At 42.9% G+C, this 12,864-nt stretch overlaps 1 protein-coding gene across 4 annotated transcripts in view; it reads left to right on the forward strand.

Annotated features, from left to right (window-relative positions):
- Positions 1 to 11,624, forward strand: part of THUMPD2 (THUMP domain 2 tRNA and snRNA guanosine methyltransferase) — a 24,307-nt gene extending 12,683 nt beyond the window's left edge. For 2 of the 4 annotated variants that reach the window (XM_074949888.1, XM_074949886.1), the window contains 4 exons: positions 166 to 237; positions 968 to 1,082; positions 3,787 to 3,904; positions 7,649 to 8,109. In XM_074949888.1, coding sequence (XP_074805989.1) covers positions 166 to 237; positions 968 to 1,082; positions 3,787 to 3,904; positions 7,649 to 7,991 — 648 coding nt within the window. In that variant the 3' untranslated portion in view covers positions 7,992 to 8,109. Of the gene's footprint in view, positions 1 to 165; positions 260 to 967; positions 1,083 to 3,786; positions 3,905 to 7,648; positions 8,110 to 10,512 lie in introns of those variants that run through there. The other 2 variants (XM_074949887.1, XR_012638962.1) reach the window with 2 other exon arrangements.
- The last annotated feature ends 1,240 nt before the right edge of the window (positions 11,625 to 12,864 follow it).

Here is a 12,864-nt window from a genome sequence, read left to right on the forward strand (position 1 = left end):
GTCAAGCTCTGTCAAAGAAAATAAGTCAACATCTTTTTGCTTTGAATACAATACCCCATTTGTAAGAGCTGCAGTGCTGAATCTCACCCAAAGGTCTTGCCTTTGAAGAACAAATTATACTGTTAAATGTGTAAAAAATACTCAGTATGTTTTGTTTGTTTATAGGCTGGTGCATTTGTTTTAGATCCTATGTGTGGATTAGGAACAATACTCTTGGAAGCTGCAAAAGAATGGCCTGTAAGTTCTACAGTCATAATAGGTAGGATGTTTCCAAGATAGCATTAAATTAATTTTATTTTATATTTGTAAAGCATTGTATTATAATTTACCAAAAGTATGTGTTCTTGTTGGAAAATCAGCCAAACTTTTTTGGAAAAGTTTGCAGAATTTTTAAACTGAGTTTTAGTTTAAAACTTCTCCAAGATGTACTTATACAAATCACTAACTCCTGTGCACCTGTTCTTGCAATTGTCTAAATTCATAAATAGAGATTCTCACCCCTGCTCTGGCCCTTTTGTGCTAGTTACAGGGGTCTCTGCAGCATAAAGGGGCTCTAAAAGCCCTGGATTCCGCCAGCAGATTATTCCCTCAGTGCAAGAACTGTAGGCTGTCATTCAGTGCTTACCCCAGAGTATGACAGGGATGATGTCACAGGGCAATGCACTGCAGGGTTCTGAGTAGTGCAGCTGCTCATAGGTATCTGGGGAAAGGCTGTTGTAGCTTAGCACCTAGGGCTATCTAAATTACTGCTCCCTAAAGCAGCCTGGAATTGCAAAGCTTAAAGCCACTTTTGCACCTCTTCTCTCTGGACTTTGAGTTATATTCTGCTATTGTAAGAGCTGCAGCACTGAATATCACCCAGAGGTTTTGCCTTTGAAGAACAACTTGTACTCTTAAATGTGTAAAAATATTCAGTAATATGTTTTATTCTGCATAATAAAACTTTTCTCCTTTTTCCCTCCAACAGAATGTACATTACTTGGGTGCTGATATAAATGAGTCACAGCTACAAGGTGCACACGAAAACATTAAGGCTGCAGGCTTGATGGATAAAATTGAGTTACTTAAAGCGTCTGTCATAGGTAATATTTGAGAATGACAAAGCATGTGTTAAGGATTCTAACCAGAGTTCTAGAACTATACAGAAAGTGTAGTTAATGCTGAGAGTCAAAGTATACTAAAACCTTGACTCTTTTCATACATGATTGGGTTGACGCTTTCCTTTATGTTCATGACCTGCTGTTTTTCTGTTCTCTTCCCCTTATATTTTGACAAGAAACTTAACAAAAGGATATTGTATATATTCATTTCCAGGGTTTGGCAAATCACTACCGTTACTCTGTATCTTATGTGAAATTCCCAGTCAAAAAAAGTCATTATTTAGGTAAAAGTTCTAATTAACTATCATAATACAAAGATAAATCCCCGTGATCTGCAGCTTGTAACTCAAATTTTTCTGCAATGATAACTTAAGCCAATTGATGAATCATTGTTTTTTGCAGTGGATACATTTAATGACCCTGGCCTTTTCCTGGAAAATGCTATTGGTCTGTTCTCAATTTATGGGCTGATTTTTAGGAGAAGATAATTGCTTTATGATTTGATACTTAATGTGGACAAGTTCTCCAAATCTGGACCTGAATTACCCACATATGAAAACTCATTACAGCAGTTAGCAAAAGATCTTCTCTATTTGACACCTTACCTTGTATTCAGATGAAGGAGAATGTATAGTACTCCTTTCCTTGTAATACCTGTTTCTTACCTGATTGGTTTTAGAGCCCCCACTGGACTTGACTTGGCTTAGGATACTTAAAATTAGAAGTATTCTGAACTCAGACCATACCCTTGTTGAAGAAGTAATTGATGCCTTGTGGTGGTATCTTAGTCATTGGTCAGAGTATATTAATTCCACAGTTTTTCAAAAGAATGCATAGCTGGCTATTTCGCTCATAGACAAAACAATTTACCATACATCTTGATCCAAGAATGTTCTGGGAAACAGCTATTCTCAGGAGACTAGCCTTTTCATATAGCTTCAGTAAAAGAAAATAATCACTTAGAGCTGGCATAGAAAATTCAGGCCTTTGGAGCAGCAATTCAAAGAAAGCAGCTCAAAATTAAATTGGTTACAGCCATGCCTGCCTGTAACCAGATTCTATATGAAAGATCTAATGCGTCACTTCCTTCAATTTAACATCTGCATTTGAGCAAATTATTCTTGTAAGTAAAGGGCCTGCAAGGTTAACCACATAACTCCCACTTTAAAACTCATTTGCAAACAGTTATTTACCTTGAGGAGCAGAACTAGTTTGCAAAAATGGAATTGTAGTGTTTCGTGTTCATTGACTCTAAGACATCCTGATCAGATGTTTTTACTTACAAATTAACACAGTTTTTCTGGCTGCCAGCTTTGCAGACTCAAGCTGGGTGTATTTTTTTTCTATCAGTAATAAACATTCTGCAAGCTAAATCATGCCCTCTTTTATACCATTGCCTTTAGTGGAATATGGGACTGAAGCTATGCTAATGGCACTGGTTTCTTTCTAGTAATGAAAGAGGATAAAGATGTCTGTGGGGTTTCTTGTGTTCTAGGTTTCTTAAGTCTTTTAGCAGATACCATAGGTGTCCCCTGTCACACATCTCTTGAGTGCCTCCTGTGCGGTGTTGGTGGATGAAATGTTTTATAACAGGGATTCTCAAACGGGGGGGTCAGGACCCCTGAGGGGGTCATGAGGTTATTATATGGGGGGGGGGGTCACGAGCAGTCAGCCTCCACCCCAAACCCTGCTTCGACTCCAGCATTTATAATAGTTTTAAATATAAAAAAGTGTTTTTAATTTATAGGGGGTGGTCACACTCAGAGGCTTGCTGTGTGAAAGGGGTCACCAATACAAAAGTCTGAGAACCAGTGTTTTATAACAATGCCGTAAGCTTGGAAGTGTGTAAGACCCTCAGGTACTTACAATACATTCTTCCAGGTTCATAGCAAACTCAACAGGTCTTAGCCTTAGTGAAGGAGGTGATCCTATGTCTACACTATGGATCTTATAGCAGCACAGCTGTATTATTGCAGCTGCACTGCTATAAGGTTTCCCATGTAGCCTCTCCTTGCCAGCAGGATAGCCCCTCCTGCCGACACGGCGCTGTCCACACCAGCACTTTTGTTAGTGAAACTTGTGTCTGTCACGGGGGTATTTTTTCACACCCCTGACTGACAAATGTTTTACCAAGAAAAGTGGTAGTGCAGACAAAGCCTAAGTTTTGTAAACCTGCTCCTTGATGGTCAATTTATATGTTCAGTGTACTATTATCCTGTGGCTTATCTCCCAGTTTGGATGCCCAATATGGGAAAACAGTTCTCCAGTCTAGTTCTTCTTAGACCACTTCTGTAGAAAGTTGTCACTGATAGTTTATCTGCAGAGGTTGGGGGGATCTATGCTGTCAGATGCAAAGCAGAGAAAAGTTTATCTAGTTACTGTAATTCTTTGTGGAGACTGACAACATGAATTGTATACTCCCTTTGCACCATGTCTACCTTTCAAGGTGTGTCCATGTGAATTCTGTTGGAGCTGAAAGGGACTGTGGTAGAGTTGAGTTCATGGCTCCTTATGAGGCAGCCCCAATAGCCATGGCTTTTCGGAAGGTTCTGAACCCTGTGCTGAGGATATGCGCTCCACACGAGTGAGAATCTTTGCTGTCAACATGCTTGAACCATGGTTGCTACTCAGTCACTGTTCTTTCTTAAGTTTAGCCAAATTTAAGAATCAAACTTCTGTTTTGCAGCATTGCCATTACCTTCAGAAAGTGTTGACGTTGTGATTTCGGACATTCCATTTGGGAAAAAGTTCAAGATAACAAAAGACACAAAGCTTCTACAAAATATTCTTCGAGAAATGGAAAGGTATGTATAATCTTTGAAACACTTTAGGGTATTTTTTAAACTCTATACTTGTTTGTCATCTTGAGCATAAAAAGCTCTACATTAAATGAACCCTCAATTCTGTGGTCTGGACCCAGAAAAGCTAATACATAAATATGTGTATGTTGCATACTATTATTCCTCACAAATCCACTTCTCCAGAGCATCACCTTGAGGTGCCGCATGTCTTGCCTTGCAATCTGTGGAAGCTTTGACATAAGTAAGAGCTGTCAAAGCATGTATGTTGTATGTTACGTCCTCGAGGCATCCGTGAACTGAAGGGTTACTCTTTCCACGAGTCAGTGTGGTGACAGAACCTTCACCCTTCCTACTGTTTTCAGGTAGAGGTTATTTTGAAAGCTGGATGAGTTTTCAGAGGTGGTCTGAGAAGCATGCAGCTGTCAAAGTTTAGACACTCATACCAGATGATTCTAAATGGTTTGTTTTTGTTGATACTAGAGGAGTCTTAAGATGCATTTGCAACAGTAGAATAGTAAAGACCTCTTTACCTGTTATCATAAATGTTGACAGGTTTCCATGCCCCCTTTCTGGTTTATGTCACACGCACTAGTCTCATTTTTAGAGATGTACACTGTTGGCTTGGTGACCATTTTAACATTTCTTTTATAGGGAACACTAGGACTGCTTGTATGGTTTTTTTTTTTTTTTTCACATTTAGAGCCATTTGAAAAGTTAGAGGAAAACTGAATTTTTTAAAGAAGAAATTAAGCTTTTTACACATTTTAAATAGTTTAGAAAATAAAGGAATAAAGTGTTAAGGCATAAATATGATAACCCCTTCTTAGATTTTTTTAATGCATTTTTTAAATAGACATTAAATGTTAACAGAACATGTTTTTGCAGAGAAAATGAAGGGGAAAGTAAACGACACAAAGTAAGAGAGACAGATGTTTCTTCTGTTCCTGTTTTAAAACTTTCTCTGCAGCCTCTCACTTTTTCTCTTTTTTTTCTGTAATAGCTGAAAGGCTTTTGCTTTTCTCAGTTCTACTGCCTCTCTCACTTTCTTGTTTAACCACTCACCTTTATTTCAAAAAATGCATACAAATATTAGGAACTAAACATGCTGTTTTAGAGAAAATAAAGGGTTTACTTTCATCTCTAAAAAGGCCTGTTATCATATTTGTCGTAATACTTTATTCCTCTGTTTACTAAACTTTAATTAAAATATATAAAAAGCCTTCTGAAAAAACTTTCCTCTGAGCTTGAAAATGGCTCTAAATGTGGGGGGGGGGAACCACACAAGCGGTCCTAATGGTCCCCATAAAAATAAATTTTTCAAAATGACCACCATGCCAAAAATATACATCTCCAAAAATGAGACTGGTGGGCAGGGCATAAACCAAAAAAGGGGAGTGTAGAAACTTCTCAGTTTCTATGGTGATAAAAGGTAAAGAGGTTTTTACTAGTCAGTTGTATTTGTGATCCATTGCCCTATTTATTGGTAGCCCTAATTTTGGGAAAGAGAGGGAATTTAAGTCTCACTACAGTTGGAAGTGTAATTAGACTATGGAATATAGTAATACACTTTTAGTGGAGGTTTGTTGTATTAGATCATGGGTTCTTAAAGTTTTGCAATCAGAACAAGTTTCAGGGGGTTGTGACCACCCTCCCTTATGTTATGGCTGTGTGGGAGGGGTCCTGGTACAGAAAAGGTTGAGCCATTGTATTCGATTTTCCTTTTTGTCAGACCAGACAGGTATTGATGTAATATCTGTTGTTTCTTTTTCAATTATCTACTCTAGTCTCTTGTTGGCCTTGCTTAGAGTTCTGGTCTTGCTTTCTCTCTTGGTGGATCTTCTTGGGCAAAGATATTTCCTTGAATATGGGAACAAGGAAAAAAAAATTGCTGGAGAAGTTTCACCAAGAGACTCAATGAGACCCTTTTATTCGATCTGCTGACTGTGAGCAGTCTTCAGATGGGGGCAGTTCCCCCCTGGGGTTCAAGCATTCCAGTGGCTCTTGTAACACTAGTTCCCAACAGGTAATTTGTATAACTTGATTTTAAACTGTGTAATTTGATGTCACCTTTCCTCAGATTAAAAAGCTTTAGGAATCAATAAAACAAACTGAGGACAATAACTTAGATCTCACTAAGACCATGACTACACTTCTGGTGTCATGAATCATACGTGTAGCTACACAATGCAGTGAAAAGCAGTCTGCGTCCACACTCACTATGGTGTGGAGCTACACAGCAGCAAAAGGCTCCAGCAGCACCCACTGCCGGAACCTTTCCCTGCAGCGAGGAGAGGCTCCAGCAGCTGGAAGCCTGTGAGACGCTACACTGCTAAAAATAGCAGAGTGGACGTGGGAGGCACTGCTTGGGCATGTAGAGAGCTCGTGTAGGGTGTATATTCTAGGGTTCAGTTATGGAGGTAACTACTCACCTAAACAGTGCTTCACCCTTTTACAATGTTGTTTATGCCCACGCTAACTGGGCATGCAGTGTCTGTACTCTACACACCACTGTAAGTGTAGACTACCCTAAGGAAAAGGTCAGTTTAAAAACTCCCTTATTCTGTCATAGGAGATACTACTTTTACATTGTAGTTTCAAGGCTCTGGAAAATCATTCCAAAGCAGAGGTGGGCAAACCACATCTGGCCCATGGGACCCTCCTGTCTGGCCCCTGAGCTCCTGGCCCGGGAGGCTCGCCCCCAGCCCCTCCCCAGCTGTTCCCCCTCCCCCGCTGTTCCCCCTCCCTTGCAGCCTCAGCTCACTGCACCGCTGATGCAATGCTCTGGGCAGCCAGGCAATGCAGTTGCAGAGCCGCGGTCTGACTTGGTGCTCTCGAGGGCGTGGCTATAGCACCGCCAGCCACCGGTGCTCCAGGAAGCGTGGTAAGGGAGCCGGGGGGTGGGGGTTGGATAGAGGGCAGGGGAGTTGTGGGGGGGGGGCAGGGGTGTGGATAGGGATTGGGGCGGTCAGAGGGTTGGGAACAGGGGGGTTGGATGGGTCAGGGGTCTTGCGGGGGCAGTCCAGAAGGAGAGGAGGGGTTGGATGGGGCGGTGGGGGTCCGGGGGCGGTCAGGGGACAGGGAGCAGAGGGTGGTGGATGGGGCAGGAGTCTTGGGGGAGCTGTCGGGGGCAAGAAGCAGGGGGGTCAGATAGGGGTCGGGCTACGCCTGGCTGTTTGGGGAGGCACAGCCTCCCCTAACCGGCCCTCCATACAATTTTGGAAACCCGATGTGGTCCTCAAGCCAAAAAGTTTCCCCACCCCTGGTCCAAAGCCTCCAGCTTCCATCAGTTAGGTCTGGAAAAGGTGTCTGAGTGAGATCATCATTTCAGTTTCAGAAGAAATGTCATCAGTACAGCTGGACCCACCTTTATCTATAGCAAATGGTTTTCATTTCCCCAAGTCAGAAGTATTACTGAGGCAAGAACGGTCCAGCTTCTCCATTTAGGGAAAAATTTAGAGTGGAGCTACAACAGTTTGCAAAAGGTTTTTACTGATTATTATGAAAAAAGAAACCTAAGCATGTACTTAAGCATTTCACGGAAGTAGGGCGATAGTAGCTAAAATCCCAGTGTCTCTGGGATCCTTGATGGGTGACCGATACTGACTTACTCTTTGTAAAGGAGGGTCATAGCTCTGATTTTGATTGTGGGTGCCTAGATACTAGAGTAATAGGGGCATGAGGAGTCCATAGATCTAATGCACAGCCTAGCGACCATGCACAACTAACTGTTTGTTTTTAAACTGTCAGAGTGCTTCATGTTGGAGGGACAGTTGTCTTACTTGTGAGTCAAGATCTCCACAAGCACATGGGTGGCTGTATTAGCAATAGTGTTGAAAATGACACATCTTTGAACACCACCCCTGGCAACAAGAATGGAGCTGCCGTGGTGAAAGACTTGAATCCCGAAGAGAAAAATCAGAGTCCAAGAAGTATTTCCTCTTCAATTAAAGGTGTAGAGACTGAACACTTCAACAATAAAACTACATGCTTTGGGTCTTTGGCAGCAGTAGAATCCTATGGAGTTAGCCTTGGGAAAACAGATGCTTTCATATACAAATATAGGAAGATACTTGCTGCTGGAATGCAGTAGCATTCTGAAAGTGAACATGGATCTTATTTGAAAGTATGGTCCTAATTTGGGGCCATATAGTGCCACTGGTAACCAAATGTATTTCAACAGTTTTACAGCATTCCTCTCTCCCCCCCCCCCCCCCCCATCTAATGCTTTCTTTGCTAAAGAATTCAGTAGTCACATGATGGCAGAGACAATCCTCCAACAACGTTAAGTTGGCCACAATAAAATACTGAAATGAGGCCAAATCCTGAGATCCTTACTCAAGCAAAGCATCCATTTACTTAAGGAGTAAAAACCAAGCAAAGGCCTCATGGTTTGGTCCACACTCTTCTAGGAGTGATTTGCATAGGATTTAACTTGCTGCCACTGCGGTGGAACTGTGTAGGTTTGCTTTCCTAAACATTTACCTAGTCAGAATAGGAAACAGATGCACTCTGTCAGATCTGTTGATTGTATATTGATTAGTAATATAATTTAGTTTCCCCAATTAGCACTGGAATTTGATAGGTTATTGTACCAAGATAAGGCAAAGTATTATCAGAACTCCTGTTCAGTTGGGAGCCTGAACGTACATGGTTGCAACACTCACACTTAGGAAATCACATTGTATTTATAATAATTTTATAAATACAGTTAGCAAAGTCACAAACACTCTAAACCCTGCAAGGCAGGTAGAGATAGCACAGAATGTGCTGAGCATCCAGATACTTACACCATCCCTTGCAAAACAACCTGCAGTGTTAGTTATCTTCCCCATCAGTCATCATCTTGGCATCTCTCAAGGCATACAAGATGGGATACAACTTTTATAATGTGTTACACTTATGCCACCATGCACAATGCAATACTCAGGAAAGGTTTCAGTCCCTTTTCCTTATTTGTAGTTCCTCACCCTAATGCTGGGATGCCCTTCTCCCATAGATTATTAATCCTTTTACCTCAATTTTATTAGCATATAGTTCAGTCAGTTACCATGGCATTCTTGTTGTCAGACAGCTGCTGATGTCCCTAGCTTAAAATATCTCAAGATGCAATAAACTAGCATCTTGTGGTTACTTGTCAACAGTTTAGTTTTTACAGCATTTTATTGTTTAAAATTGTTATCTAGGGTTACTTTTGGCTAATTACCTTATGCCTTAATTTAGCTAAACTATTGTCTTACCGGCCTTGTAGGCTCATTGCATTATTGCCTTAATTTACACCTAAGCCTCACCTAGTAAATATCTATACCTGTAGGCTTCAGCACTAAGGGGGATTGGAAGTCTTTACTGAAGTGTCTCTTATGAATCGATTTTTTTTTGTAGCAATTACTTAAACAAAAATGTGATGTAAAACTACTAAAACCCATTTCTATTTTACTTTAGGTATATACAACCTTTTAATGTTAGAATAAATCTAAATATCTAGTGTTCTGTTGGTATGAGATCAGCACAGTGCTACTCATGTTCTTTTGAGTAGCTGTTGCAGTTTGTTTTATTGACATTAAACAGCTCAAGGTTTAATTTATTGCTCACCAATCTGGAGTTAGAGGGTATCGCTCACTTTAGCTGTTAAGGGTTAGGTCTGAGCACTCAGCAATTATCAGCTCAAAGGTATCACTCCCTGGCTACTGGTTATAGCTCAGCACTCCGGTCTTAGGGGTTTTCTCTCACCACTAAACGTTTTGGGGTTATTGCTCAGCAGTGTGGGGTTCAGGGTTATCTCTCCCTGGTTGTGTAGGCAGTTATGGGTCAGTGCTGAGTGTTCAACCATTATTGGTTTGCGTTATTGCTCATTGAAAAGGGGCTGGGCATGGGGTTACCACTCAACATTCAGTGGTTAGGGGTTGCAGGGTAAGGTTGATCACTCTGCTGTTATCAGTGCTGGATTGTCACTCAGTGCTCAGCATTAGGGGCTGAGGGTTGATGTTCACTGCTCAGCCAGTAGGGGTTATGGGTCAGGGCTGAGAGCTCACCAGTTAAGGATTCAGTATTTTTTCTCACTGAACAGTGTTGGGGGTTAAGAGTCAGCAATAAGCACTCATCATTTAGGAGTTAGTGGTAAATGCTCAATGTTCAGGGGCTAGAGGTTATTGCTCACAGTTGAGTGGGTGAGGGTTCATGGTGAAGGTTTAGCTACAACCTCCAGCATTCCTGGCAAGGCCTGGGAGAGCCCTACTCCTAAAACAGACAAGGAGTTCTGTTAGGAAATTAAAAATGGCCAATCTGGGTCCAACACATCACTTCCCACATGCCAACCCCAAAGGCTCAATGCTATGGGCTTGGCATAGGACTGACGTTGAGAACAAGAGTACACAGCAGGGATAGGAGTTGAAGTCACACTGCCCCGGTGAAAGGTGTTACCGAAGATGCTGCTGTTGGGAGGGTACCACAGCCTGGGTCATGAAGGAGAAAGGACACAGGGTAGATAGCCAAAGCAAAAGATTCCCACCCACTCCTGCTCCAGGAGTCAAATCTGAATATCAGGCCTCAGGGCATAGCACCTCTGCAGCAGCATCTGGACCCTTATACAAAGAAATCCATTCTCATCTTCCTAGGCTGTGGCCTACTCGCAGGAGCCAAGGAAATTGCCCTACCAGTCATCGTAATACCAGTGGAGGAAGACCTTAAAGAGGAAGCTTGGGGTCATGGGTGGGCAGCTAACCTAGGGAGAGCGCTGCTGCTGGCCTCTCGGCATGGATCCCTACATGGACGTCACACTTCAGAAGCAAAGGGGCAGCTTTGCTGAGCAAAGCCACTCACACCTGCCTCTCCATCCTGTCCATTTCCCACCAGTGAGCTGGTACAGGCCTTACATGCTTGCCCACTTTGGTGTGGGGGAGGGTAAGTAGCCCTAGACCCTCAAAGGTAATACCTCACTGGGAGTCACCTTCAGACATCTTTCCCCGCCTCTGGGAGATGGACCAGAGATGCCCATGTAGGGCCCAAGTGTAATAAGGCACATAAGGGTCCCAGCCTGGCTACATAGGACAGAGAAGGTGGTGCAGCTAGTGACCGCTACATCTCTACTGCCACCTGCTCCTTGACCAACTCACACTATCTTAACAGCTGGGAGAAACAGACCTGCATGCTAAGTGGACAGACCTACACAGGGTCACGCATGGCTCCCGGGCCAGAGACTGCCTCTCCCAGCAGGGAGTGCTAGTCCCCAGCAGCCTTTCCCCTCAGTCATGGAAGGCAAGTATGACCAGTGTACACCTCCAGCCTGACTGAGCACCCTACTGTGCCATGGTCACAGGTGGGATGCTAGGAAGCAGGCACATGTGCCTGTCCATTAGAGGTGCCAGGTCTCTACTACCTCCCCCTGCAAGGGCCTGCACACTGGGACCTACTCCCTGAAAATGGCCTCTTGCTGCTCTGCTCTGGCCACCAAGCACTTAATACATAACTTCAGGGAAGCAGGCAGCTCCTGTCAGCTCTAGATTAGAGACGGCAGCAAGTCACTTTCCTCCATCCCAGTAAAGCTGTACACAGTATGACCCATCTATGCACAGAGAACCATTTACACCAGGTCTGCATCCCCACGGGTTTGTACTCCTGCCCATGTCCTGTGAAGGGAAACAGTAGGAGGACAGGTTTCAGAGTAGCAGCCGTGTTGGTCTGTATCCGCAAAAAGAAAAGGAGGACTTGTGGCACCTTAGCGACTAACAAATTTATTTGAGCATAAACTTTTGTGAGCTACAGCTCACTTCATCGGATGCATTCAGTGGAAAATACAGTGGGGAGATTTATATACACAGAGAACATGAAACAATGGGTGTTACCATACACATTGTAACAAGAGTGATCAGGTAAGGTGAGCTATTACCAGCAGGAGAGCGGGGGGGTGGGGGTGGGGGAACCTTTTGTAGTGATAATCAAGGTGGGCCATTTCCAGTAGTTGACAAGAACGTCTGAGGAACAGTGGGGCTCTGTCAGTCTGTTTTTTCACTTCACCAGGTGGGTATTGTAGTTTCAAGAATGCTTGATAGAGATCTTGTAGGTGTTTGTCTCTGTCTGAGGGGTTGGAGCAAATGCGGTTGTATCGTAGAGCTTGGCTGTAGACAATGGATCGTGTGGATGAAAGCTGGAGGCATGTAGGTAGACATAGTGGTCAGTAGGTTTCTGGTATAGGGTGGTGTTTATGTGACCATAGCTTATTAGCACCATAGTGTCCAGGAAGTGGATCTCTTGTGTGGACTATCAAGCGTTCTTACAACTACAATACCCACCTGCTGAAGTGAAGAAACAGATTGACAGAGCCAGAAGTTACCTACTACAGGACAGGCCCAACAAAGAAAATAACAGAACGCCACTAGCCATCATCTTCAGCCCCCAACTAAAACCTCTCCAACGCATCATCAAGGATCTACAACCTATCCTGAAAAATGATCCCTCACTCTCACAGATCTTGGGAGACAGGGCAGTGGTTGCTTACAGACAGCCCCCCAACCTTAAGCAAATACTCACCAGCACCCACACAACAGAACCACTGACCCAGGAACCTATCCTTGCAACAAAGCCGTTGCCAACTGTGTCCACATATCTATTCAGGGGACACCATCATAGGGCCTAATCACATCAGCCACACTATCAGAGGCTCGTTCACCTGCCTCTGATAGTGTGATATATGCCATCATTTGCCAGCCCCTCTGCCATGTACATTAGCCAAACTGGACAGTCTCTACGTAAAAGAATAAATGGACACAAATCAGACATCAAGAATTATAACATTCAAAAACCAGTCGGAGAACACTTCAATCTCTTTGGTCACTCGATTACAGACCTAAAAGTGGCAATTCTTCAACAAAAAAAACTTCAAAAACAGACTCCAACAAGAGACTGCTGAATTGGAATTAATTTGCAAAATGGATACAATTAACTTAGGCTTGAATAAAGACTGGGAGTGG

The sequence above is a fragment of the Natator depressus genome, chromosome 3, assembly GCF_965152275.1.
Source record: "Natator depressus isolate rNatDep1 chromosome 3, rNatDep2.hap1, whole genome shotgun sequence".
Classification (NCBI taxonomy): Eukaryota; Metazoa; Chordata; order Testudines; family Cheloniidae; genus Natator; species Natator depressus.